General features: G+C 48.3%; 9 protein-coding genes and 1 non-coding gene across 10 annotated transcripts; 4 read left to right on the top strand and 6 right to left on the bottom strand.

Moving 5' to 3' along the window:
- Positions 1–260: 260 nt before the first annotated feature.
- FOBCDRAFT_188580 (uncharacterized protein) lies at positions 261–3,604 on the top strand (the record flags this gene model as incomplete). Its single annotated transcript, XM_031187650.3, has 2 exons — positions 261–357; positions 404–3,604. The coding sequence occupies 2 exons, from the start codon at positions 261–263 to the stop codon at positions 3,544–3,546; spliced, it is 3,240 nt and encodes a 1,079-aa protein (XP_031034915.2). The 3' UTR covers positions 3,547–3,604.
- FOBCDRAFT_263636 (alkaline-phosphatase-like protein) lies at positions 3,601–5,415 on the bottom strand. The gene has a single exon (XM_031187651.3). It carries the CDS (start codon positions 5,393–5,395, stop codon positions 3,833–3,835), a length of 1,563 nt encoding a protein of 520 aa, XP_031034916.2. The 5' UTR covers positions 5,396–5,415; the 3' UTR covers positions 3,601–3,832.
- A 241-nt stretch (positions 5,416–5,656) lies between these two features.
- FOBCDRAFT_205675 (uncharacterized protein) lies at positions 5,657–7,982 on the top strand (the record flags this gene model as incomplete). The annotated part of the gene is made up of 6 exons (XM_059609156.1): positions 5,657–5,672; positions 5,750–6,110; positions 6,159–6,821; positions 6,868–7,417; positions 7,468–7,529; positions 7,583–7,982. The coding sequence occupies 6 exons, from the start codon at positions 5,657–5,659 to the stop codon at positions 7,980–7,982; spliced, it is 2,052 nt and encodes a 683-aa protein (XP_059465666.1).
- On the bottom strand, positions 7,672–15,469 carry FOBCDRAFT_167034 (and other transporter-domain-containing protein). Its single transcript, XM_031187654.3, has 16 exons — positions 15,225–15,469; positions 15,104–15,176; positions 14,849–15,057; positions 14,661–14,797; positions 14,449–14,612; positions 13,863–14,387; positions 13,505–13,638; positions 12,938–13,412; positions 10,375–12,767; positions 10,203–10,327; positions 10,022–10,095; positions 9,569–9,815; positions 9,325–9,522; positions 8,716–9,277; positions 8,422–8,664; positions 7,672–8,370 (listed from the first exon to the last, which is right to left on the bottom strand). Exons 1-16 carry the CDS (start codon positions 15,290–15,292, stop codon positions 8,064–8,066), a joined length of 5,934 nt encoding a protein of 1,977 aa, XP_031034919.3. The 5' UTR covers positions 15,293–15,469; the 3' UTR covers positions 7,672–8,063.
- A 1,375-nt stretch (positions 15,470–16,844) lies between these two features.
- FOBCDRAFT_t172 lies at positions 16,845–16,916 on the bottom strand. The gene has a single exon. It is a non-coding gene; the product is annotated as a tRNA-Gln (tRNA).
- Positions 16,917–17,758: 842 nt separating this feature from the next.
- On the top strand, positions 17,759–18,304 carry FOBCDRAFT_278539 (uncharacterized protein; the record flags this gene model as incomplete). Its single annotated transcript, XM_031187655.2, has 1 exon — positions 17,759–18,304. The coding sequence occupies one exon, from the start codon at positions 17,759–17,761 to the stop codon at positions 18,302–18,304; it is 546 nt and encodes a 181-aa protein (XP_031034920.2).
- Positions 18,305–18,564: 260 nt separating this feature from the next.
- On the bottom strand, positions 18,565–20,195 carry FOBCDRAFT_230358 (S-adenosyl-L-methionine-dependent methyltransferase). Its single transcript, XM_059609830.1, has 7 exons — positions 19,838–20,195; positions 19,717–19,783; positions 19,626–19,653; positions 19,555–19,567; positions 19,415–19,504; positions 19,014–19,356; positions 18,565–18,964 (listed from the first exon to the last, which is right to left on the bottom strand). Exons 1-7 carry the CDS (start codon positions 20,113–20,115, stop codon positions 18,710–18,712), a joined length of 1,074 nt encoding a protein of 357 aa, XP_059467785.1. The 5' UTR covers positions 20,116–20,195; the 3' UTR covers positions 18,565–18,709.
- A 528-nt stretch (positions 20,196–20,723) lies between these two features.
- FOBCDRAFT_205670 (uncharacterized protein) lies at positions 20,724–21,501 on the bottom strand (the record flags this gene model as incomplete). The annotated part of the gene is made up of 2 exons (XM_059609155.1): positions 20,724–20,908; positions 20,949–21,501. 2 exons carry the CDS (start codon positions 21,499–21,501, stop codon positions 20,724–20,726), a joined length of 738 nt encoding a protein of 245 aa, XP_059467784.1.
- A 533-nt stretch (positions 21,502–22,034) lies between these two features.
- FOBCDRAFT_205669 (uncharacterized protein) lies at positions 22,035–23,766 on the top strand (the record flags this gene model as incomplete). Its single annotated transcript, XM_059609154.1, has 5 exons — positions 22,035–22,666; positions 22,779–22,859; positions 22,912–23,398; positions 23,493–23,555; positions 23,617–23,766. 5 exons carry the CDS (start codon positions 22,035–22,037, stop codon positions 23,764–23,766), a joined length of 1,413 nt encoding a protein of 470 aa, XP_059465665.1.
- A 148-nt stretch (positions 23,767–23,914) lies between these two features.
- On the bottom strand, positions 23,915–25,169 carry FOBCDRAFT_252553 (Alpha/Beta hydrolase protein). Its single transcript, XM_031187661.3, has 4 exons — positions 24,658–25,169; positions 24,240–24,611; positions 24,116–24,190; positions 23,915–24,059 (listed from the first exon to the last, which is right to left on the bottom strand). Exons 1-4 carry the CDS (start codon positions 25,108–25,110, stop codon positions 24,057–24,059), a joined length of 903 nt encoding a protein of 300 aa, XP_031034926.2. The 5' UTR covers positions 25,111–25,169; the 3' UTR covers positions 23,915–24,056.
- Positions 25,170–25,325: the final 156 nt, after the last annotated feature.

Here is a 25,325-nt window from a genome sequence, read left to right as displayed (position 1 = left end):
CAGTTCATGTGATGAAGCCTCAAGAGTGTGATATGCAATTCGAGGTGAGATATCGAAGGACTATTGGGGTGATATGGCTGACGAGGTGGAAATGAACTCCAGGGCGTCACATTCTGGGCTTCGTATTGTCTCACCGTCCAGCTCTCCTCAAACCACTAGTTCATGAGGAACACCCTGCCTCAGCATGGCGATCAAGGTCTGGAGCGCATCTGTAGCGTGAAGACAGATAAGCTCCTTCATCACTAGATATATGGTCCACGATGGTCCTCGCTTCAATGCCATCCTCGAAGGCAGTGCTCATGTTTGCAGATATCTTCTTCGGCCGCGAAACAGACAACATGCTCAGCCAAGCCAAACGTACGTCTTCTTCCCTTCTTATCCCTTCTCCCACTGACCTCTCTAGTCCACCAGCTGGAGTCAGCTCCATCAAACGTCAAGTCCAACTGGCTCACCACCGTTCAAACGCGCCCTATCCGCTCCGGCTCCGTTTCATCAGACGACGAGCCCGCCGAGAGTATAATCCACCACCACGACACCGAAAGCATCGTCGCGCCCGCTCGGTCTTCAGTTTTTGAGTACGGCACCGGCACGACAACTGTTCTCTCCCACCGCGACTTCTCCAGCGCAACGACGCGCCATGCATCCCAGGCCATGTCTATAATCTCCAAGCGAGACTTTTCTTTCTCTTCTTCCTCTTATGCAAGCGAGTTATACGACACGCAAGCTATCTGGAAACACGGAGCAGATTACGAAGGGTTCTCATTCGAGCTTGACTCGCACATGCAGAGGGCTATCGACAGATATGCCCGCGTCTGCGGTAAATCTCTCGACTTTGCACGCTCCGTCACATCAAAGGAGTTTCTCGCCATGGTCACCAACGAGAGATTGCGATACATGCCGGAGAAGGGAAGTCGTCTTGACAAAACGCTCAAGAAAGCTGAGGCCTTTGCGAAAAAGTTTGACAAGATCATGACGGCAATCAAGATGATTGAGGTATCGACTTATGATAGCTCTGCGCTTGTTCTTTCGTCGTGTAAGACCCTTCTTGGGTTTGCTGGGAAGTATTCTTTTGCTGTTGAGCGTTTCTTTACGGTTCTTGATGATGCGATGGCGACTGTTGTTAAGATGGTGGAGAAGTTGGAGGCGAGCCATGCTTCGCATAGGGTTACTTCTATCTTCCAGTCTTCCCTCGCTATGATTGTTGACATTGTTGTTGACATCACTGCATCTTTCGGCACCCATCGCTCAAGTGGAAGTGAGAAGACTATCGTGGCCCAATTCGAGTCTCGCTTTGAGATCATCATTCTCAGGCTTACGCAGCTCAAGGCGGAGTTTCACATGTGTCATCTCAACCACTGGCTCGAATGTCACGGGTCCGTTGACTCACTCCTCATTATCCTTCGTGGTTTCGGCGACTTTGGTCTTGACTCCTGTCCCCCAGCCTACATCTCCATCCTCATGAAAGTCTGCCTTTCTCTTCACAAGTCACACAGCGAACACTCCGAGACTCTCACTTGGTTCCGCTTCCTCTGGAACTCAATTGAGAAGCATCGTCATAACCACGAGATCATCAGCTCTGAGCAGTGGTTCGAGGTGTATCAGGAGTATCTCATAATTCTTGGTGTTCATGAGCAACATACTGAGCGCCTTCATCTGGCTGAGAGCTTTAGAGCTGTCATTCTTGCGGACTTTGGTGCTACTCATGCGTACTACATCCGCGCGAGCATTGAGTTCGCCAAGATCCTTGAGATTGACACGGTTCGATACGTCGAAGCTGTTTCTATCTACGAGGAGCTGTGTCAATTCGACATCCACTGCTGTGACGAGGGCGACTCCATCATCGCTCTTCTCGAGATTGCCAAGTATCGCCTGTCAGTTCTCTTTGAGAGTCACTGCGATCTTGGCCATCGCGCCGAAACCCTCCTCATCGACTCATTCGTCTCCCTCAAATGGGAACTCTCCTACTCCCACGAGAAGGTCTTGGTAGCACTTACCCGCATCGTCGACTATCATCGCAAGCAGAAGCGTCGCGAGAGTATCTCTGTTGCCATCAAGGTCATCGAGGAGTACATCGTCGGCCTTCTCGTCGAAGAGCGCAATGAGATTGTCCTCTTCGACATTGCTCGCAGCTTGTCCAAGATGTATCGTGAGTTATCTTCCGTCGAGTTTGGTATCAAGTTCATCCAAACTCTCAAGGAAGAGGTCCTCATGGGTGAGAAGAGCAAGGTCGAGGGCTTCTGTGGCTTCGGTCACGAAGATCGTCTTGCTCATCTCGATCGACGCTGCTTCATCTTCATCCACGCCTTTGAGCAACTTCTCTGCGGCTATGAACGCGAGAACATGCTCGACATCATCATTCGTGATGTCTACACTGAGACCTGTCTCTACGAAGCATGGTCCGTATCCGCCAGGACCTCAAGCCGTCCTATCCACATGCGTCTCGCAGCTGGTGCCCGTCTCATCGCCTTCCTCGAACTCAAGGGTCGACAAACTGAGGTGCGAAAGCTCCGTACAGATATGTGGGAGATGTTCAAGGGCTTCTGCTCAACATCCGTGTCTTCTGAGTCTCTCTGGCAGCTTTTTGAGCTGACTCTTTCCAATGTTAACAAGAAGATTGTGCATATTGACATTCTTGAGCGTTTGGTTGAAGTTAGTCTTCAGGTCTACAAGGCTAAGGACTTCAAGGTTTCGCTTCAGCTGTTGAAGTGGTCGCAAGTTTACTTCCGGCAACTCACTAAGACGAAGCACTCTCATGTTGTCAAACTCGCATTCAAGATCTCAGAGTCGTTCTCGCGTCGTCACACTCATGATCACGATCACGTTATTCTTGAGCTCCAGCAAATCTCATCGGAGATTCTGGTCGAAGTTCTCAAGGTAGGTCGTCTTGACATCGACTTTGGTACCATTCCTTTTGATCAATTGAACGTCATCATTCGTCTTCTTGGTGAGAGGAAGAACTTCTCCATGCTTGAACGTATCCTTCAGTACCTCTGGGATACACGCATGAGCCGTAACTGGTCCGGAGCTGCGACTGTTGCTACTGGTCGTCGACTTTGCGAGGTCAAGTTCGCCGCTGGCCATCAATCAGCAGCCATGTCCCTCATCGAGAGCATCTGCTACAACCTTCGCGACGTCTATGGCTCTCTTCACCACCTCACAGTCGACTGTGAGACTCTCCGCGCAAGCTTTCACAACACATGCGGGAATCACAAGGCAGCACGCGACATCCATGTTCATCTCCTTGAGCAAATTGGCAACATGGACAACGATGCCATTTCAGGCCGTGATGATCTTGCCGAGTTGGTTACGGACCAGGCTAAGAGGCTGAAGTGGGCTCATCACAGCCACCAAAGCAAGGCTGGTGAGGACGACAAGGATGAGTCGTTTTACCTCTCAATTCTTCGAAATGCGCAGAGCTCGGTTGGTGGACATCATAGAGTCGAGTCAGCGTCTTTCGGTGATGCTCTTAAGTTGGATGGGGAGAAGATGGAGACCAAGTGGAAGCATCCTGAGAACTGGAGCTTGCCTGTTCGTGAGGTTCTATAAGCGCTGTTTGAGGTTTACCGGATTGGGCGCAGGTTATTTCTTTGCATACACGTGTAGCAGTCAATCATTGATCTTTCTTTTGTATTTGGTCTTTTGTATTCTTATCCTTGATGTGTAAGCTCGTTACCATTTTATTGGTACTATATTGTTTATGAACGCCTCTCATCATGGGCCTTTTTGAATCAAGTTACTATCGATTGAGTTTAATGTTTCTGCAAACGTCTATCCTTTCCTGAATCCTCCTTTATAATGTATTTAAGACCTGATCTGTCTAATTTGAATTGACTCAATCGCTCTTGACCTGCTTCAGCCTCTCCTCCATCTGCTCCCTCGGACTCTTCAACTTAACCTCCGGGAATCTCGGATCTTTCGTCCAAGGCATGACATCAGCCCCCTCCAACAACCACTTCAGGGTTGCCTTCTCATACTTGTCCGCCAACTCTTTATACTCCGGATCTTGAGCCAGATTATAAAGCTCATGAGGATCGTTATGTCGATGATACAGCTCCGCCGGCTCGTACAGTCGGTACACGTAAGTCCAGTTCTCATCTCTCAGTGAAATAGCTTTTCCAACCAACGTGGTATCCTCGTGCTGAAGCCCGGCTTTGAGATCATAGGGGTATGGCGCTTGTTCGAGAATGGGCTCCTCGGATGTTAGGAAACCACCTTCAGAGAAAGAGTACTGTTTGTGCGTTTTGGCATCGCCGCAGAGAAGAGGAATCCATGAGAGTCCATTGTGAGCGAATGATTCTCCGATTCCCGACGTCTCCAGCATCGTCGGTACCAAGTCCACCATTTCCGTCATTGCATGAATCCTCTTTCCCTCTGGCAGTCCCGCGCCGCCAATGATAAGAGGTTCGTGAACCAGTGTCTCTGAGAGACCTGAAGGCCACTTCTCAATGAGCCCATGATCACCAAGATATTCTCCATGGTCAGTGAAGAACATGGTAACAGTGTCCTTCCAAATACCAAGCTCATCGACCTTTGTGAGCACTCGACCGAACTGATCATCCAGGCGTGTGATCATACCATAGTATGTCGCCTTGATCTCCCTCCAAATCTCATCCGTGGCGCGATGTGTACCATACTTCTCCCGAATTGACTTCATATACCGCGGTTCATATCCCGTCTTCTTGTCGACCGTCGCTTCAACACTGGAGACTTTGGAGCGATCATACATAGAAAAGTACGGCTCCTCAACTTGGAAGGGGCAGTGAGGAAAGATGAGAGGCACGAAAAGAACCCATGGCTTATCCGTAGGAGGACAATCCAACCACGTCAAAGCAGATCTCACCACAGCTTCATCATAGTCCAAAGCTTTATCCGCATCTCTCAATCCACGATAAAACAATCGTCCCCAAATACTCTCATCCACCTCTCGTCCACCACCAGCAAACTTTGGCGTAAACTCTGGTGTTTCAAGGAACCCGTATTCACTAAGACTCAGCTCCGTGACAGTCGGTGCAAAAGTGTCGCCTCGTGGTGCAAGGCACGCAACATGATATCCCGACTCCTTCAGACTCCGAAAGATATTTGGTTCCCATGGCTTGATAAGGTTCTCGAGACTTCGATGACCACTGACATGAGGGTACGTTCCAGTGAACATGCTACATCTCGATTGCGAACACACAGAAGCCTGCGTGAAACAATTGGTGAAAAGACTCCCCCTTGCAGCGAATGCATCGATATTCGGCGTCTTGATCTCAGAATCGGGGCCAGTTGTACAGCCGAGAGAGTCATATCTCAACTGATCAGGCATAAAAATGATGTAATTCGGCCTGTCTCCTCCATTTTTGGAATCAACCTTCAAAGGCAGTGGTTTCGGAGGAAGACGATGAGATTGTGACATTGTGAATTGCTATGATCAAGAGATTCAACCTTCGGTGCTGAGTTTGTAGTCGTAGTTATCTAGTCATGAGCTAGCACCCTCGCGTAACTTAGCTTCGGATCTCGTTCTCCGGATCTCGCCCCCTCGTCATTCAGCCTCGGCCTGACGTGCTTGAAACCCAGCTATGTAAAGACCTAAACAACCCCACTCCTGACTCAAACCAAGGAACTCGTTCGGATCTCGTACAATGGAAAGATCAGCCCCGCAACTCGCGTGTAAACAATGTCGCAGGAGAAAGGTTCGTGCTCTTGTTACAGTTTGCGGGGTTCTCCACTAATCTAGGTCATCAGGTTAAATGCGATCGACGAATCACAGGATGTATACGCTGTGAGCGGTTGGAATTGACGTGTAGTTATGTCGCGAGCGATAGTATTGAAATGTCGGATGGTCATGGGGATGACTTGACGCAGGCGGGTATCAAGAGGCGGAGGATTCTGAGGGCTTGTGCGGCTTGTCGGAGTGCTAAGTCCAAGTGTTCGGGGACATGTCCTTGTAACCGATGTCAGTCACAAGGGCAGGATTGTGTATTCGGTGGTGAACCGGGGAGTTCTAGTGTCGATATTGGCATGGAAGTACAGACTTCGCCGGCGAGTACTTCCCAGTCACACTATGGATCAGTACCCAGTCAGGCATCACCAATGGACATCTCTGCTGGTGTAGCTGGCGATGCGCAGCGGTATGTTCCGTGTCCGCAGATCGCTTCCTCTCGCTAACATTCAGGAAGGGTTTTTGAACTTGAGAGTCGAGATACCATACGTCAATATCTGGATACATACTTTGACAAATCCGACATCGCCGACTGTGTCTTTCTTCATCGAGCTACAACGATCGCAGAATGGAGTCAGGGCAAGCTCGAAAAGACCTTATTAAAAGCCATCTGCGCTTCAGCACTCCGGCTCACACCAACATATCACTCGGAGAGCTCACCAGCGCATAACTGGATAAAACAAGTTCAGCATGAGTTGGTCAATCAAATGGGTGACATGTCAGTACCAAAGCTTCAGGCTCTAATGCTTGTGATCAAATTCCTCTTTTCCATGCGGTTCACTGGGGATGTCTGGGTTCTTCTTTCGATCGCATCGAGGGTCGCTTTCACCAAGAGGCTCAACTATGAACGTCCGGCCATTGATCCAGTCAGACAAGAGTGCCTTCGGCGATTGATGTGGTCCATATATGTTGTTGATAAAGTCTTCTCTGGTGGTATTGAGGACCTCACTGTTTGTCCGACGCAAAGGATGCATATCCGGTTACCGAGCAGTCATCATAACTTCCAACTTGGTTCAAAGTCAAAAGCGCCGTTTCTACGGAGTAAGAGCGAGAATGATACAGATTTGAACGTCTTGGCGTACTTGATGCGGCTGTATGACATTCGAGATAGAGTTTTGAGGTAAGACACCATATCATGCATGAAGGGTTTTGCTGACAGGGACAAGATATACCAGACAGGTTATATTGAGTGGGACCAGCCCCTATCTTAGCCGAGGACAGCTACGCTCTCTTGATCTAGAACTGACATCCTTCGAAGAGTCACTGCCAGATGAACTGCAACTCAACGAAAACAGGCTTATGATAATGTGTCATTCAGAGGAAGCACGCACATATACAACCCTCCATACCATTCTATTCAGTTCTCGCTGCGATCTTCACCGGTTTCTCATTCCTGGTATTCGAGAGGCCGTATCACCAGAAGCAGTGAACCAAACACCAAGAGAATTTATCGACTACTGCCAGCAACAATGTCTGCAGACTGCGTTGAGATATATAGACATGTGGTCCAAGGTCAGACAGATGGAGACGAGTAGTCGTGTCGGGACACCAACCTTTGCGGTAGTGACGTACCAGTTTGTCAAGATGGTAGATCATCTGGCTGCTCTACTGCCATTACACGGGGAGTCATCACTGTCGGTGATCAAGCAGAAGTTTATTGATATACTGCTTATCGTGTCACGAAGTCGAGCTGAGGTCGGGTGGGTTGGATCATGCGTAAGTATTCGCCTCGTTCTTTAAGCGTCGAGAAGCTGACATGAGTGTAGATTACTGATATCGAGAATCTAATACCACGATTGGGGACGAGACACATATCTCCTGGCTCACCGTATGTTTCAACGATCATTACTCAAGTCTACCAACTGACAAATACACCAGTAGCGCTTCGCCGGGGACTCTCCGCCTACAGGAGAAGCTGCATCGTCGTTCTAAGCATGCTTTTGCTCCGGACGATGAAGAGGAGGAAGATCCCGCTATCCGACCACCAGAGTCCAATACTGACGAAGAGATACCGGAGACGTCCCTTGAGCCCACGGTACTAGAGAACTCTAGTGGGCAAGATATTTGGTCTTTCCCAATTCAGGGTGATGAACAGGGTCTGACTGGGTCAACTGGGGACGGATCTCTGGGCTCATTCTCATCAATGGGATATCCACTCATCAATTATGACTCGATCAATTCGACTAACTTGGTGTTCGGAGACCAGGAACTCGGTTTCCCGTTGGATCCCTTTGACCTCCAGATGAATGCTTATACTGATGCCAATGCACCCCAATATTAAGTAGCTAGTTGAAAAGTTCAATACATGATACCAAGATCTCCGAACATCGCCCCCCAGCTTCGATACATGTTTACTGATGACTTAGACTCGCCGTTCCGCTGTCACGGTATTATCCTTGCCATCAGAATGCACCTTGCCCAATCCATCTTCCTCCTGTGTAGCGCGCATCATCTCCGCCGCATCAACCTTTCCAAACTGTCGGATCGGAACACCTTGGTTGAACAGGAAATCGACTTGTTCCAGCGTTTTACCCTTGCACTCAGGAACACAGAAGTAAACAAACACGAGGGCAGTAGCCATGATGCCTCCAAAGATGAAGCCAACTTTGCTGTTCAAGCCAGCGTACTTGTCGTAGATGAGATATGGGATGCTGAAGTTGACAGTGAAGCTAGAAGAATCTGTTAGCACTGGATAGAGAGGAAGTGGGTGGTGGGCTTACTTCATGATGACATTGGTGGTGAAGCCAACTCGCGATGTGAGATCACGGAGCCGGAGAGCCGAGAGCTCAGTGGTGACGACGTAGACGAGCGGTGCCCACCCCATTCCGAAACCGGAGGCAAACACAGCCATCATGCTGATCACGCCCTTCTTCCTCGAATCATCCACAGGAGATACGATACCAAGACCCCCCATCGTCATCATGGCAACAAACATGGTGATAGACGATGCCATCATGAGGACACTAGATATTGGTCAGCTTCAGTTGGCACTCCAAGGTAGGCAAATAACATACCGTCTACCAACGATATCAGTCCAAAGAAGGATGCAGGTAATTGAAATGATGCTGATGGCGGATGTGATTAAACTGAAGCCAAATGGGTTGATGGTCCCAAGAGACTTGACGTAAATAGTACCATACTGCGACACGAAAGCTTGACCACCAGCCTGCTGATAAAAGTTGACGGCCATAACAATGAGAGTTCGCTTCAGGTTAATACCCCTCAGAAGCTCAACGAATCGTCCCTGCTCAGTCTCCTGCTCCAAAGAGACCTTGAGTTCCGTGAACTCAGCGTCGATCTCTTCATCTGTAAAAGCTCCTTCGCGGATTTGTTGGAGACTCTTTCGCGCCTCTTCGACTCTATTCTTTCGAAGCAGCCATCGCGGCGACTCGGGAACGAACCAGATGCCTGCCACGACAATACTAGGCACGATGTAGAACATGCCGAGAGGGATTCGCCAGGCGCGGTTGTCGGGGAGAGAGCTTGTTCCGAAGCAGATGCTATTGATGACGAGGCCGCCGACCGCGAGGCTAAGTTGGTACGATCCGACCATGAAGCCACGAGCTTGAGCGGGAACTGTTATTGTTAGCGATGGAAGTGGCTGTATGTTGTGGTATGCGTACCGATTTCGGACTGAAAGGTTGGAACAACACCAAGCTCCATGCCGACGTAGACGTAATTGAGAATTCGAGCTGCCATGATCTGCTCACGATGGAAAGACGTGACAGCGATAGTCGCTGTACCAAGGGCATACACGCTCATGACGAACATGCACCATCGTCGACCCCATCGTGAAGAGATCCAAGTTCCAATAAGAACACCTGCACATCGTCAGCAAAGCACAGCCAAACCTCGCGCTGGACTCACCAGCAGCAAAACCGATATAGTTCAAACTGTTAAACAGCGAAAGCCACGACGGCTCAAGAATATACGTCCCCGTCTTCTCATTCCAAACGCCAAACTGCTTATCAAACGCATCCATCGCCTGCGTCGTCGCAAATGCCTGGTTGTCAAATCCATAATTAAACGTCGACACGGCGATGAGCACGCATGACAGCGCGAGTCGTCGATTGAAGAAGCGGAACTTTGTAAAGACGCCCATGATGGAGATATGCTTGTGATTAAGTTGTCATGATGAAGGCTGGAGCGATAGACTTATATGGCGAGTGGTAGAGATGTCGTGATGGTTGGGATTGTTTGACGAATTGGTGCGATTTTGATGGTAGATCCTTGTTGGAGCCACTGAAATTGTGGTTTACCCCAGAAAATTGGGGGTGAACTCCCCGAGGGACGAGATCCGGGCGTGGATGATCCACATACGACATCCGAGGACGAGATCCGGCCCGGGAAGTGACCAACCTTAGCGTCAAGCCATTCGCTGCTAGAATTGGAGACTCTAAATTTTGGTCCAAGAGCCAATGTCTGTCAAGATCATCCATCATTCAAGTCATCCAACTCGGCCTGTTCAGTTAGTCTTTCTTGTCTACATGGGACTTATAACTCTGATGGCTAAAACTACTCGCCGAGCTAAAACTCGTGATACTTCTAGGGCTTCTTGGTCCATTTGCTGGGGGTGGGAGTCGCGTGGATATCCTACTATGAATAGTTAGTTGCCTGTCAGCTTCTCTCAATAAGCTCATGATAGTGCTACTAACTTTGGATACGAGGGTAACCGATTACGCGTAACCGCTTCAATCCATTCGGCGGTTCTTTTTCGCGTGCGCTTCTCCTGCTGTAGTGCTCGGAGACGTTTCCAGATAGCATCGTCTCCCAATCTCGCCATGAGATTCTGTGTTTTCTGGGTGGGATTAAGGTCCAGCTTTGCAAACTCGATGTGTTGCATGATTTCTGTGATCGTATATACGAGTAGAGCTGGGTAGTCGTCCAGAACCCGCGATGTAGCAGTGGCAAGAGACTCACTCGAGACAGAATGTTTTGCAGAACCTGTAATGGAGCCTGTGTATGAAGATAAAGCCCCTCCAGCCAGCCAGTTCTCAACGACCTCAAGAGGCTGCCAGGGGCGCAATGCCTCCAAGCCCTCAAAGGTATGCCTAGAACCTCGTCCCTGTCGCTGAGCTTCAACCTTTGGAGCTTCTTCAGTTCTAAAAGAGGTCTCAGAGCATAATGAGGCACTGACTAAACTTGCCATGTCTACGTGTTGTCGAGCAACAACGTACTCATCCAGCTCAGGGATGAACAGGTAGTCGATACAAGTGTTTGCGATGGTGCAATGGCAATCTGCAAGAGGGTTGACGCTCTCCAAGCCCAGGTTCCTGAATCCTCCTTTGTATATGAAGAAGTCGTAAACAGACTGGTGGATAACACGCACGACGCGTGCTGAGCCCTCTTCATGGTCCAGAGATCCAGCACCAGCATTGATCGATGACACTTCTGCGTTCTTCTCCGCCAGGATATCGTGCTGCTTGCTGCTGACTTCCAATAGACCTCTCGATAGACTTTTAATCTTCCTTTCAAGCTGATGATCATTCTCGGTATAAGACTCTGATTTTCGCCAGTTCGCAAGCGAGGCTGGTTTCGACGGCTGGATAAAAGCGAGTATATGATGCCACTCATCAAGCCGCAGCGGTCTGTTTGCTGCAAGGACCCACTGGAACATCTTTCCCACCACTAGAGGATTCCCGAATGCGGTTATTGTCAACATCTTCCCATACAGCTTCTCGAGCTCTGCTGGCATTTCGTGGACGCGCCGGACAAGCTCAAGTAAACTGGTGCCCTTATCATAACTGGCGAGAGTTTCGTCCACCACCAAGGCGACCCAGAGGAAAACACCTGATGATAGAGCGCAGATCCTGTTCGTCAGTTCTCTCCTCCAGGGTTCTTCTTGTGCGGAGATTCGCGCATTGAGTCGCTGTGTGATGTAATTCAGGATATCTCCCTGGTTGTAAGCATCCAAGGCCAATTCTAGACAGCCAGCAACGGCAATGTTTGGAAAATGTCTGCAGGATAAGCAGATTCTTGGCCCCCTTAGCCCCTGAAAGCATAGTTGCTGGAGACTCCAGAAGTCAACCTGCTGTCGCTGCATCTCAGCACTTAATTCGTCAAGTGCATCTACGAAGATAAATACCGGTTTACCCAACGACGCTAGAAATACAAGCGTTTCTGTAAGCAAGTTTGCTAGAAGACTCTGGCTCCACTCTACCGAAGGCAGAGCGGTGTTAATTATAGCATCCTTGATGCTACAGATCAAGATCCGCCTCGCAAAGGTCGCCTGTGTGGCCGGGCTGCATATTCCGCTCTGCAACAAAAGCTGGTAGAGCAATGATCGGAATATCCCAGCCGGGCACCGTTGCAGGAGCTCGCCACCAGCATCAATGAAGAAGCTGGCACAGATATCGCCTCTTCTCTCACTACGTTGCATACGTCGTGCAAGCTCTTTCATCAAGGTTGACTTGCCTGCTCCTGGCTTTCCTTTGATCAAGAGTAGATGCTGGCTTGGATCAGTTGTAGTCGTCCAAAGACGGAATGTCTGGTCTTGGAATAGCCATTGTCCGGTATTCACGGCAGGTGTCAAGATACACTCCCGGCGAGTATTCATTCCATCGAAGCGTAGTGCTGCGAGAAGGTCGTCGAGCACTTTCTGGTCTAGGTCATCCAGGGAACCCTCATCAGAAAGAGACCTCTTTTTCTGACCAGCTTTCATTTCAAGAATCTGAGTTAGCTCCGGAGTTAACGAGATCCTAGAGTGAGCGTTATCGATGGCGGTATAGAAATCCTTAATCTCCCCAGCAACCTTGATGTAGTTCGGGTCCTGAGCACTACTGAAGCGACTCATCTGCTTATGATTGGCCTGCAGAGTCTCTGCATGTTCCCTCGGGTCCCCAATCAAGGAAGACTCATGAGGTACGACCTTGTTTCCCAAGACACCCAGGTCGATTCCAGTAAGACCAAAGCTTTCTTGAAAGGTCTTGACCTGAAAATCATACTGATGCCAAAGTCTGCAGAACGCTTCATGAGCGCGTTCCAGGTCTGTAGTCTTGAGGCCCAGAGTGTCTAAGATTGTGGATGTTGTTTGGAACTTCAGACTACTAAGCATTGACCTTGCCCACTCACCAATGGCTGACAGTTCAGGACTCCCTCGATGGGGCGTGCCAAGGAATATGACAGCTGCAGTTGATTCGATAACACCTTTGTGTGTTGGAGTGTCCGAAGTTGACGATAGTGCGAGCATCTAAAGCGGTCAGCGGGTATACTTATGAAGATGGAGTAAATAGTCACCTCCTTCACCAGGATTCCACCGAGACTGTGAGCAACAAATATCATAGGACGGTCTGGCACGTATTCGCGCCCCAGCGAGAACAGAAAATCCTTGCCATGGGAGAAAATACTGTTTGTGTTAGTCGGCCCAGAGGTAAACTTGGTTATCTTCGTATCATAACCAAATGTCAGAATTCGAGCCTTCTTGCAGTTTTGCGGGAGTAAATCAGCAGGCCAGAAAACAGTAAGATCACCATTCTCTAGAGCTGGGACAGTGTTGCTTGTTGATTCTGTGAGACTGCTGTCCTGTCGGCTGCTGCTTGACGAGCCTTTCAAGAACGCCTTGAAGCCTTGTCTAAGTTCGAGTCGTTTCGAAGTCCTCGGCTTCGGTGCCTCTTTTTCGGGGTGCGTTGATGGCTTATCCATGTTATTCGGATTTTGCTTGCGTCGCCATGTTTTATATGGGTGGCCTTTCAGACCATGAACCATAATAATGCTTGACGGATATTCAGCAGCGCGGTCTTGAAATAGCCTCATTCGCTACTTACTCTACTATAGGAGCATCCGTCTCTGGCTCGTATATAACACTGAGCCCGGTCGAAGGGATTAACTCTGGAGAACATTGTTCCCTTGTCGAAGAGCTTCCTTGGGCATCCATGATCACCCAAGCAAGGGATGGATGATGAGGTGCGGAGTAAGCGTTCTTGGACTTTGACATGAGGCTGAGAGCTGAGGTCACGTGGAACAGTTGTGTATTTTCAAGCACCTAGAAGAGATTTAATTGGACGAAGAAGTCATCCAATCAGCTTCAGCAGGACAACAAGAACTTTGGTAGTATTCGCGAGAAAGAAGTTCATATTTCAATTAGTGGTTGTAATAGTTGTACTTGGGAAAGTTTATATGTCTAGTTCGTCAGCCCATTGACCCATTATACTCCATGATAGACCTTGGTAACAACACCAAGCTCCATCTCATTCGCAGATTTATCACCATTCTCACTACCGCCATGCGCATTTACCTCCCCGAAATTGATCCTCTCTAATCCAGCCTGACCAGGTGGTGATGGCGATCGTTTATCGGGCGACGCCTCTTCAGTAGTGATGTTAACAGTAACCTCGTTCTTCTGATAAATCTTCAACGGGATATCCTTCCCATTAATCTCTTCCTGACTCTCTGAGAAACTCATTCCAGGTTCCACAAAAGTGGTCTTCTTGGGTCGTCTATCCATACTGCTGAGGTTTCCGTATGCTGATCGGAATCGGGACGTTCCTTCGCCGGTGCGCTGGTTGGAGGATTTTCCGTACTTGGCGTGGAATGAACCGAGGCGGAAGACACGTTGCAGGAGGGTCCATGTGAGAGGGAGGTTGGCGGCGATGACGGCGGTTGAGACTTCGCGGATGTACCAATATGACCATTCTGTGCCGTAGGGGTCGCCGAGACTGTAGATCTTACTCATGGTTGCTGCCAGTATCTGAAGGCCAAGTCAGTTTGACATCACAATGGCAAGACGAAGTTAGTGGATGAGAACTTACAGTAAAGATACCAAGCGCAAAGACACCACAGAGAATAATCTTTCTCTTGAGCGGCAGCTGAGATTGCAAAAAGACAGGCATAGGAAGGATGATGATCATGATGTCCGAAGAGATATTGATGACGGCGTTGGTGATCATATGGTTGGTCTCAGCTGAACAGTTCACTGCGATTCATTAGTCCAAGTCTCTTATCTTATCAACGGTTTCCTTACAGTCATCAGGAGGAACCTGCCAGTAGTGATTAAAAGGCCGACACCAAGCAGCAAACCACAAGATCTGCATGACAACGAATCCAACGACGACATATCCTGCCACCAGCTTGACCAAGAAGTTTTGCTTCAAACTCATTCTGAAAGTCGTTAGTCAATAGTGGCTGTGTTGGCGATGAGCGACTACTCACGTCAGTCGGCTGTACATGAACAGTAGACAGCCCTTGACGCCCCAGAGGGTAATCATCTGCATGTGTTCCGTGACGAGTACCAGTTTCGATCCATATTCTCGGAGCTTGATGTCTTCAGGGGTGAGTACGATGTGATCGTCGGGATTGATGAGGTTGGTGGGTGTTCGTGTGAGGACGCTGACGATTGCCAAGAGGGCAGTATACGTGATCTACTGATGTCAGTATCAATTCGATAGACGGTAGAGAGATACAAACCATTGTCACCGTCATGAGGTAATCATCTGCCAACATACGCTTGAATGACCCGAGCAACATACGACGGGACGCCCTGTAGGAAGTCAGTAACAATTCTCAACACGCCTGACTATATCCTCACATTCGCGCAAACACCACAATCACCGTCAAGGCGTACCACGCCCACATCTCAGCATCGAGGGACGGCATGGCTGCTGATGCAAAATCGTATACCAAATCGTCAGTACTGAAAAGGGTCTTCACCCAGATCCAAAAAGCAAAACAGTCAAAATCCGGGGCATCGATTATAAGAAAAAGTAACAAAAAAAAGAACGACAAGATCTGCAGCGCCAGTCAGGGGTGCAGAACGTCAACAGTTAAAAGAACCCATCAACAGTGATCCAGACCCAAGACCGTCAGGGTAGACACGTGGAAAACATGGGACCCTTAATCAGCCCATCCGGTGCATTATCGGAGCCTGCCCATTTCACTGGGTAAAATAGAGTTTACTAGCCTCGTCTCGACGTTTGGGGCTGCGAGTCAATCGGCCGCTATTACGAGACAAGTCTTAGGCCCGGCGTTACTGGTAAGCCACGGACCCACGAACTAGCACTCCAAATTCCTTTTTAGAAAGTTTCTGTGGGGCGACGCTGTGAAATTTCGTGATTGATTGATTATCTAGCTGATGATCATATTGCGTAAAGTAATTCTTTCTGCGAGGTCGGACGAGGAACGCCCCAGAAGGCTGAAAATAAATTGGGGGTTTATCCACTGAATTTCGTCAACGCACAATCCATCAGACAATTGGCTGGCGTCTGTTATCAGTGACATAAGCCTACTAAAAAATATTTCTTATCATTATAGGGGTTAAGCCGCCGCTCAGACAGTGACTTTTATTCCGCCATCGCAAGCGCTTCCAGAATGAGCATGTCGCCGTTCTTAACAGATGCGAGATAACACAGCTGAAGACGCATGTGATCAACCCCTGGTTACTGCATTATTTAGCCACTTCCCGGCGATGTGGTTCAGATCTGGATGCCACCCCGTGGCTGTGCGGCCGCAGCATAATCACAAGGATAGAAGGTCAATTGAGTTCGACTCTCAGATGAGCCCCTGAGACAAACTGTCTGGGTTGATCTGAGATAATGATCTTGTTCTCGGTTCATCTTTTCCGTCCGGCTCCGGCAAGTGGACATGCTATTGACTCTGATGGGTCAGATTGTTTTTCGTCATTGGCGAATCTTCGGATATTTGCGCCATTTTCATCCCGTCTCACTTGTTCCTGTCAATCATTCGTGGGAAAGACAGGGTGCCAAGGCTTTAAAATCCTTCGACATGTGGGAGCCGCCGGGAATAAGTCATTATTGTGACTTGACGATTGGAACATGAGTCATGGGGCTGTCGTGTGAGAAGATACAGGGTAGCATGCAAACAAACAACAGAGCCATTGCAGAGCGTCAACATGCAGTTATAATGCTTCAGGATAGTTCAAGTTTATCACTATACATGTGTATAAGACTCTCTGGACAGAACGACAGTACTTACAGCTACATTCCACTTGTCTCGCGACACGCAGAGGGCTTCGCGACCTGGCCGATAAACCGGGACAATTGCTAAAGGAATCACCGTGGTATGCACTACACAAGGACCTCAACGCAGAAAAACACTTGCGCGTAAAATATCAAAATGTGGTCTACGGTTCGTGTGATTGAAAAGAAGAAAACGGGATAAAAATAAGATGTGAATGACAGAAGCAAAAGGAAGGTCTCGGAGGGAGTCGAACCCTCGCTGGCGGAATCAGAATCCGCAGTCATAACCGTTAGACCACGAAACCAGAAATTCATCTAGTCACTTTTGTAGATTGCGAAGATTATGAGTATGCAGGATAGCCGTGGAAAAAGATAACCTGGCAGAAGCCTTATTTATCACATATATATAATTACTTTTATAGAAATATCCAGGTTTTACATATCTTATACTAGTAATTAGATACTAGTAAATTAAAACTTTAATATAGAGAAATTATTTAATTTAGTAATGTACTTTTGATATGGTAATATACAATCTGTTATACCTGTCCATACACACTAACCCAAAGCATAGAGACAATATTCCGCCATCCAGACCCCCAGGCCGCATGAGCAAAGGTCTGCAGCTTGCTACCATGGCGTAGGCCCCTGATAAGCTCAGCACGCAGCGGAGATAAGGTTTCCAACTCTTCCAAGTCCCAGATATTCGTATTCATCCGAAAAGATCTATTGGCATGTACATTATGCTGTATCCTGGGATAAGAACTGGAATGAGTTGATTGCTGTCCCTGCAAAACCATATGGTCCCCCCCCCCCCGTGGCGCGATTGCGGATTCTCAGAGCTAGCTTGAGAGAAATTATGATCGAAGAAGCTGAAAATCTGGGTATCAGTATTCGATGGCAGTCACAATGTTTGGGCGTCAAGCTACTAGACGATCGTCGCCTTTCGGTCACTATTTCCTCACAGAATAAATCCGAACACTTGATCGACTGTGACCTTTTGATCGCCGCGGACGGCGCACACAGCAAAATCAGAGCCTCACTTCGACCAGGCGACCAGTTGCGTTACGCTGGGGCTACTCAAATCGGTGGTCTCGCAGTCTTTCCACAAGAGATTCCGAATCCCTTGGCCGATTCATAGGGTATTATGGCCTCTGGATACGGCAATAGATGTTTTGTGAGCCCCTTTGAAGGCCAGACTGTTATCTGGGCTTTTAGCAAGGCTGAAGAGATGCCAGCTCAAGCCGCTGGCGGAGGTGGACGTGCACTCCTGGATGAAGTGCGACAGCATTGCAGCGAGATAGGAGAGCTATTCGCAAGTTTGATAAACTCAACAGACTCTTCAACAGCCTTTGTTATCCCAGCGCGCGACAAGAAGCCGTTCAGCCATGAGAACGTTCTACCTGGTGTGGTCTTTATTGGAGACAGTAACCATGCTGTCAGCCCCTTCGCTGGAAATGGTGCCAACACGGCTTTGGCAGATGCATGGGACCTGGCTGGATTTCTGTTGGCCTCGGATTCAATTGGCAATACTGTCGCGGCATATGACAAGGTGTCAGTTCCTAGTGCGCAGAGAACTCTCCACTCTTCACACTGGCGGATAAGTATTGCAAATCTTGAGAGCATCACTTTTGCTATATTCAGACGCATCATCCAAGTAGGCGGACTTCTCAAATGGATAGCTGGAAGATGACTGAACAGGTCTAGCATTACATCTGGTTATTATGGCTTTTGTAATATTGGTATTCTTACGGGGTGCGGAAGATAGCTTTATAGGTAGCTCTTGGGCAGCAGTTGCGCTTGTATTAGGCCCAGTTACAGATACTTGGTTAGAAATGGCCAATATAATGTCTGATAAAGATGTAAGTGAAGGCCTGTTAAAACTAGGAGAGAAGAATATACTGGTTGGACCTATTAGCTTACGAAGTAAGGTATAGTTAGTAAAGAATTAGCTTTTTAATAATATACTTTATATTTTTCTTTTCATTTCTTAAGTTAAATCCTTTAATATTTTTTTTAATATTTCTAAGCTATAGTAGGGACGAGAGAAATACTACTTGTTGATCAGCTTCCGATGTAAATTTGTACGACTTCATGCTTATGCGGGTGTCGGCTCCTCTTTCGTCTCTGGCTTCCGTGCCCAGACAGCCCTGAGACGTATATAGACGTGATGTTTCCGGTTCCGAACCTCACGTCGGAACTTGGCGATATAAACATAGACCTCTTCCATCGACCAGCCTAATAGATTGGCGGCTAATGTTACGAAACCTTCAGTATCCTGGGTGAGGAAGACCTCTCCAAACCGGCCAATCTCCTTGAGCTTAGGGTCCTTGGGCCACGGGTTCAAGGGACACTTTTCGAGTCAGTTATTGATAGTGCAGCAGAATGGTCTTATACATTACCTTAAACTCCCACTCGTGAATATCGACGAACCCCGCCTCTTGTAAAGCAGGCCTCTGGACTTTATCGTCGACGACGGTAAAGCTATTGCCGATCTTCTTTGAAGCCTCGACAAAGATCCTTCCCCATTGAGCCATTGCAGAGTCATACGTGACGGTACCATCGTCGCTTTCTGCAGTCGGGGAAATTTCAAAGCTCTCAACCCAGCCACCAGGCTTGAGGGTCTTGTATGCTTGGCTGAAAAGCTCTGTCCAGTCAGGAATGCAGCCGACCAGATAACGAAGGTGAACATAATCGAATGACTCAGATGGGAAGGTCCACTCTTGGTTGCAATCTTCAATCTCGCTGATATCGGGGTTAGATATAAAATATCTATAAAGATAAATGTAATTAAGTAGCTCACAATTTCAAGTTCGGTGGGACCCAGCCGGGCTGGATGGGTGAAATATCGGTACCAATGACCTCGCACCCAGGGAATTTGTCGGCAAAATCACTGCAAAATTGGTTAAGAGTTGGTAAACTACAGTATGATAGGTAACCTACATAGCCCAAATACCTGCAGTATAAATTAGTACGGGCAATCTCGCGGTCACGCAAGGGAGGTCATTTCGTACCAGTTCCAGTCCCGACGTCAAGAACTTTCTGATAATTGGCAAAAAATAGCTCAGTAACACGACAGGCACAGCATTGTGTTATTTAACGAACCTGTATGTTGTCTTCCAGAGGCGCAAAGTATAGTTCTCCGTCGTGGACGAGTGTCCAAATGTGGTGACTAGTGTCCTGTTAGGCGAGAGGTAGCACAACTTTCGCAGGAGGTGTATCTCACGCGATATCCATGGCATCACTTTGGCGCTCATCGTTGGACCCCCAATAGGCTGCGTTTCCTCTCTCACTGTGAAACGTTCTGCCATTGATCGTACGATAATTAAGAATGCTCGATGACATGGAGGCCGTCGAGCTCTCAGCGTCAGATCCTAATGTCAAGTCCTCCCCCTCATCTTGAGGCTCGTCAACTGCAATTGTTTCGTTGACTGCTACCGACGGATCCTGGGGCGATCGCGGAGACCGGGGAGACCGGTTCTTTGGGCTGCTAGTGTTGGACATTGTGTTAATAATGGAGATTCCCAGAAGTAATGGATGGCAAACTAAAGCAAATAACAAAGGAATTTAAAAGGAAGCAGCAGGGCCAAATCCTTTTAACCTGTTGGTTGTTTAAAAAGCACAAGCCGGGGGCTTTCCGGAGCAAGCCCAGCAAGGGAAGTGACAAGGAACATAACATGACATTATTGCGTGTTCTATGCATACGCGACAAGTTATTGACCAATGGCATCTAAGCGTTTGCCAGGTTGTTGGTTGTCATCCGTTTGCTGTTGCATTGAGGAGGGGTTTTTCAGGTAAGGTGGATTTGCGTGAAAAAAAGATAATGGGCCCTGTAAGGAGGTTGTACTGTCGATTGGAAACTGGTACAGACTGATCCTGCTGATCGCCTGTAGGAGGGAGCGGATTTTGGAGCTTGGCAGTGTTTCAATTGGTACAGGGGCTGGTTCCGTAATATGAAGGGTGGATGGTTTTGGCATCAAGACCAGGATTCTACGTCTCCATTCTCGGTTTAACGGGAACCCAGAATTATTCTAGCGTATTGAATTATCAAGTATCAATTATATCAGAGAGAAGGCAGCCTTGATAGCATAGTCGACGATAAATACTAGATCCTAGGTGTCGGAGGCACCAGAGTCTATAGGCATGCCCAAGAGCAGTAATATCGCAGCAAGGGCATACAACATCGCAGCAATAAAGAAGGGCAGGCTCAGGGCGATGCCTCCGATCTCGAGCCCTACTGAAATCGACAGCCCAAGGGGCGGCGAGGCACCAATGGTTGAGATGTCTTCGAACACCACTATGGCAGTGAATAGCAGTGAAAGATGATCTGAATGAACCATGGTCGCCATGTTTCTGCTTGGATCTAACTATCCGTGCAGGTTCGAGCTCCATGTTATGGTTTGTCAGGTTCTCGAGATTCGATACGCTGTCTCTGATTTCCATCAGGATACCTGCGTATTGTGAGCGGCTCAATGTAAAGACAGCTCGTTTAAGACCTGGGAACATCCCTTCACCTTGGGAGTCGATCAACCTCCCAATATCACAAAGCGTTGCCCTTAGGTCATTGGCAGTGTCTTGGAAAACCTTGAAGCCCTTCCCAAGGCGAAACTGAACTTTCTTCAACCTTTCTTCTTCGCGCCAAAGATCTCCCATTGGGTTATCGATCAACGCCTCAATATCATAATGAGGGACCAAGTCTAGGAGAAGCTTTTCGCAGAAATTTTGGAGTTTGATCCTTTCAGTTTCCGGGTTGCGAATCAAGCTCTGTAGCTCGCGCTTGTACTTGCGCCATCGATGCAAAGTGGACAGACCCTCAGTGTATTTCTCCAGTGCAATGATGAGAAGAGGTATGGAGCTAAGGACGATTCCGGCGACCTCTAACCCGGACATACTTGGTAGGGATTTGAGGAGAGTAATTATCGAGAGGAAAACAAGGTCTTACTCATGAGGTACTGTCGACTTTCAGCTCGAGCGGGGAAATATGCACTTTCAGCTGACACACCGAAATAATTATCTTTGATTCGATGCATTGTGATCAACTGATTTGTACTACTTAACTATTACACAGATTATTTCGCTCAAGTTTGAGGATCACCCTTGTACAGCATTTCACCTCTCTCTCAACGGAGGCCAGGTCTCAGTCTTGTATCTGAACTAACGAGACTAAAATGGTCCAAGGAATTGCAGCCGTCGTCACGCAATGCATTGATTGCTTTGGAAAGATTGTCAGAGCACCCACAACTTTAGCCCCAAACTCGCCGACCTTCGGAAGGGATATGGCGGACCAACAGACACGATTTAATGTGTGGGCTGGAAACATCGGCGCTCACCGCACTGGCTTGAGCTCACTCGATTAGCGACTTCGGGACTCTTCACAAATAGAAGACCAGGTGTTGAGTCTTCTCAAAGACCTGATTGAGCTCATGCAAGATGCCCATGACATCCTCATAGGAAATGAGGTTCCTTGGGACAAGATCAATGCTGGCGATGATGAGGATTTCGATGGCCGTGATACAGAATTCAATCAGATTTCTGTCGATATCGCGGACGTGGTAAACTGTCTCCTTCGACTGAGCGTGGCCATACGAAATCCTGCACCCCACGATCGCTTCATCAAGTCTCATTCAATTGATACATCTCACTATGAGACCTTTGACATCCAGCACGTCTCGTCGAAGTTTAGAACGATAGAACCTCTCCTTGCCGAAAGACTGGGCAAGGCGATAAGCCGACGGCGCCAGTTCTTCAATTACAGATTGGCTCACCGCACAAAACTATCGCAGGGCCTCACTCACGAGGGAGGCGACGCTGAGACGATTGCCTCGTCACTTCCGGAATACCTTAAAGATGTCGCTCGTGGTGGTCAGCCCTTACCCATCAATGCGATTGGGGACGAGGGCTCAGACTCTGGATGTTCCCAAACGTCATATGCCACTTCGCTGGCAGATCTCGATCAATGTCGAATCCCCCCCTTACCAAAAGACTCATCAGAGGGTCCGTTCGAATGCCCTTTCTGTCATACAATCATTGTTGCAAACACTAGAAGTTCGTGGAAGTATGTCCCCCAACCCAAATTTTCGAGCCTTAGCTAAAAGGATGTTCAAGAAAGCACGTTTATGGCGATTTGCGGCCATATATATGTTTGGAGAAGGACTGTGAGACTCCAGGGAGAGAGCTCTCCAGGAGGTACCAGTGGATGGAACACGTGAGACAGATTCACTGGAAGCTATACTCATGCCCACTGGCGTGTGAGTTGGAGTTCTCTTCTCCATCCGAAAGCATAAAGCATGTTTCCAGAAGTCACGGGGGATCGGTAACCACTAGGGACCTAGATACGCTTGTGTATCTGAGCCAGAAGCCCGTGAAGATTAAACAAGGTATCCCTTGTCCAATTTGTGCCGAAATGATGCGATCCACCTCACGATATCAGCGTCACGTTGGCCGACATCAAGAGCAACTAGCACTATTCGCTTTACCAACTGTAGAATCGGATGATAAGGACGAACGTGTTAGCGAGAGTGATTCAAATGCTGAGTCGATTGACATAATATCTAACCAGGACGAACAAGGCACTAATAACATACAACCTGAGGAGCCGCCGACCTCGTATTCGATGCTCAGAACAGACGAGATGACTGCTTTACCACCTAACGATCCAAATGCTAGCATGACCAATAGACAAAACGAATACTTCGTACAACGCGATGGCATTGATCGAGAGGTCATTACAGCCGATATCTGCCAATATCTCGGGCAAGATGCCCTTGTGCGACCTGGACATTATGAGGTACGTTTTAACTTGACATAGAACCAAATGCATACTTGCCAGTCCCGGGCTTTCGTGTAATCCAAGGCTGACCCAAGTTTTGCTCAAATTATAGAATCCCGAAACTGGCCAAGCAATTCAGTGTTACTATATAACGGCATCTAGGAACTTGACTTCAGTAAGTTAAGAGTCGATTTTGCTCTCACAGGTGGAGAAGAGAATTCTGACCGGACTCTTAGGCGATGATAGAAGACCTAAAAGCAGACTCTGCCCAATGGGAACAAGAAATGCGGGCGGTACCGCGTAATAGGCTAGAACAGGGCCGCTACCGAGACTCTCAAATTCACAGGAATCGCGTACTGTATGGATTACGGTATCAAGAACCATGAAATAGATCCTCCAACAGCAATGTTAGAGAAGGCTATTATTAGATAACCAGACAGAGAATCGGTGAGCTGATAAACGGTGCAGGTAAAGCTTCCAGTACAGTCACTTCACTCAGGAACGGAATGGCAATATTCGATGCAATATATATACAGATCTAGTGTGATGATATGTACAGTCGATAAATATAGTTCATAGAAATTTAAATGTCCTTCTGGTAGACCGTTCCAGAAGGATATCACGGGCATCTCCCCGTAAATTCCATCATGCGGTATCCTTGGATATGTCGAACGGCTTACTACACACAAGATAGTCAGTTTCTGGTGATCAAACCGAGACTCAAGCCTGACTTACGATAATGCCGAACCACTTGAGGTCGTTGTCATCGAAATGAGGAACACCGTGTGTGATACCCTGGCCCAAGAAAGCCTAAACATGTCAGCTATCATCCTTCACTTCATGATGGTTTGTATCTTACCTGGAACTTCTCACCAAAGACTTGGCGGGTGAAGGGGCTAGCGGGAGTGTTGGGTGTAGATGACTGAGGGTTGGAAGAGTATCCAAAGACACCAGTCCACTGCTTGATCTCCTCGTAGTAGTTCTGGACGTTGAGAGTAGGATCGGCAGTTCCGTGGTAGATCTGGAACTTGGGTCGGGGGCCGTTGTAGCCAGGGTACATGTTCTTGACGACGTTGGCCCACTGGGTCTGGGTGTAGATGGACTTTCCTTGGGAGCAGGTCGAGTTCCATGCTGCGGCTTGGTTCTGCTGGCTGACGAAGCAACCGGCGGGAACACCAGCATAGGCGCTTCCTGCGGCGAAGACGTCGGGGTAAGTAGCAAGCATGACGTTCTGTTCTTATTAGTAGTGTTCGATCAGAGAAAGTGAGTGCACTTACGGTCATCATGGCGCCGGAAGATTCACCAGTGACAAAGACCTTCTTAGCATCACCATTGTACTCCTTAAGAACGAACTTGGCCATGTTGGCAATAGAAGTACTGCAGCCACCACCCTCGTGCTTCAATGTCATCTTGGACGAGACATCCCAGCAGTTACCAGGTGTATAAGGAGTCTGAGGGTAAACAACGATGAACCCGTACTTCTCAGCATTGGAAGCCCACTTTGTGCCCTGGTAGTAAGCCTGAGCGGTGCCAGTGCAGTAGTGAAGAGCAACGACGACAGCAGGGTTGGACTTCAAGTTCTTAGGCACGTACAAGAACATCTTTGTGCCGGTTGGATTGTTGCCATAGCTGGTGACCTCCTTGAGCTGACCTCGAGGAACGACCTCTGCGCCGAGGACGGTGCTGAAGAGGGCTAGTAGCCAGAAGCTGATGATGGATATCAACTGCATGATGAAATGTGTTGAAAGAATAATGTGCCAAGAAGTATGGGGAAACAAAACATGATGGATGGTGTACCAGCCAAGATATATACCCGCTCCAAAAGCCATGCGGAGGGCCATGGATCGATCTCATCTCCTGACCTTGCTCCAATGGATCGAACGGACGTGTATCCTCCGCCAGCCGTTGTTTCCAGTACCAAACGAATCTCGTTTAGGGAACGAAC

This window comes from Fusarium oxysporum, chromosome VIII (assembly GCF_013085055.1).
Source record: "Fusarium oxysporum Fo47 chromosome VIII, complete sequence".
In the NCBI taxonomy this organism is placed as follows: Eukaryota; Fungi; Ascomycota; class Sordariomycetes; order Hypocreales; family Nectriaceae; genus Fusarium; species Fusarium oxysporum.
Note: the sequence above shows the minus strand (reverse complement) of the source record. Positions and strands in the feature narration are given on the sequence as shown.

Coding starts and splice junctions, on each gene's coding strand:
- FOBCDRAFT_230358 (XM_059609830.1), bottom strand. CDS start 20,115: ATGTCCAACACTAGCAGCCCAAAGAACCGGTCTCCCCGGTCTCCGCGA. Junction 19,357..19,414: donor GTCCCACCGAACTTGAAATT/GTGAGCTACTTA, acceptor CCCCGATATCAG/CGAGATTGAAGATTGCAACC. Junction 18,965..19,013: donor TTCACGAGTGGGAGTTTAAG/GTAATGTATAAG, acceptor TGACTCGAAAAG/TGTCCCTTGAACCCGTGGCC.
- FOBCDRAFT_263636 (XM_031187651.3), bottom strand. CDS start 5,395: ATGTCACAATCTCATCGTCTTCCTCCGAAACCACTGCCTTTGAAGGTT.
- FOBCDRAFT_167034 (XM_031187654.3), bottom strand. CDS start 15,292: ATGCCGTCCCTCGATGCTGAGATGTGGGCGTGGTACGCCTTGACGGTG. Junction 13,639..13,862: donor AGCTTGGTGTTGTTACCAAG/GTCTATCATGGA, acceptor CTCAGCTCTCAG/CCTCATGTCAAAGTCCAAGA. Junction 10,328..10,374: donor GAAGCGGTTACGCGTAATCG/GTTACCCTCGTA, acceptor GAGCTTATTGAG/AGAAGCTGACAGGCAACTAA.
- FOBCDRAFT_252553 (XM_031187661.3), bottom strand. CDS start 25,110: ATGCAGTTGATATCCATCATCAGCTTCTGGCTACTAGCCCTCTTCAGC. Junction 24,612..24,657: donor CTTCCGGCGCCATGATGACC/GTAAGTGCACTC, acceptor TAATAAGAACAG/AACGTCATGCTTGCTACTTA. Junction 24,191..24,239: donor TCTTTGGTGAGAAGTTCCAG/GTAAGATACAAA, acceptor TGACATGTTTAG/GCTTTCTTGGGCCAGGGTAT.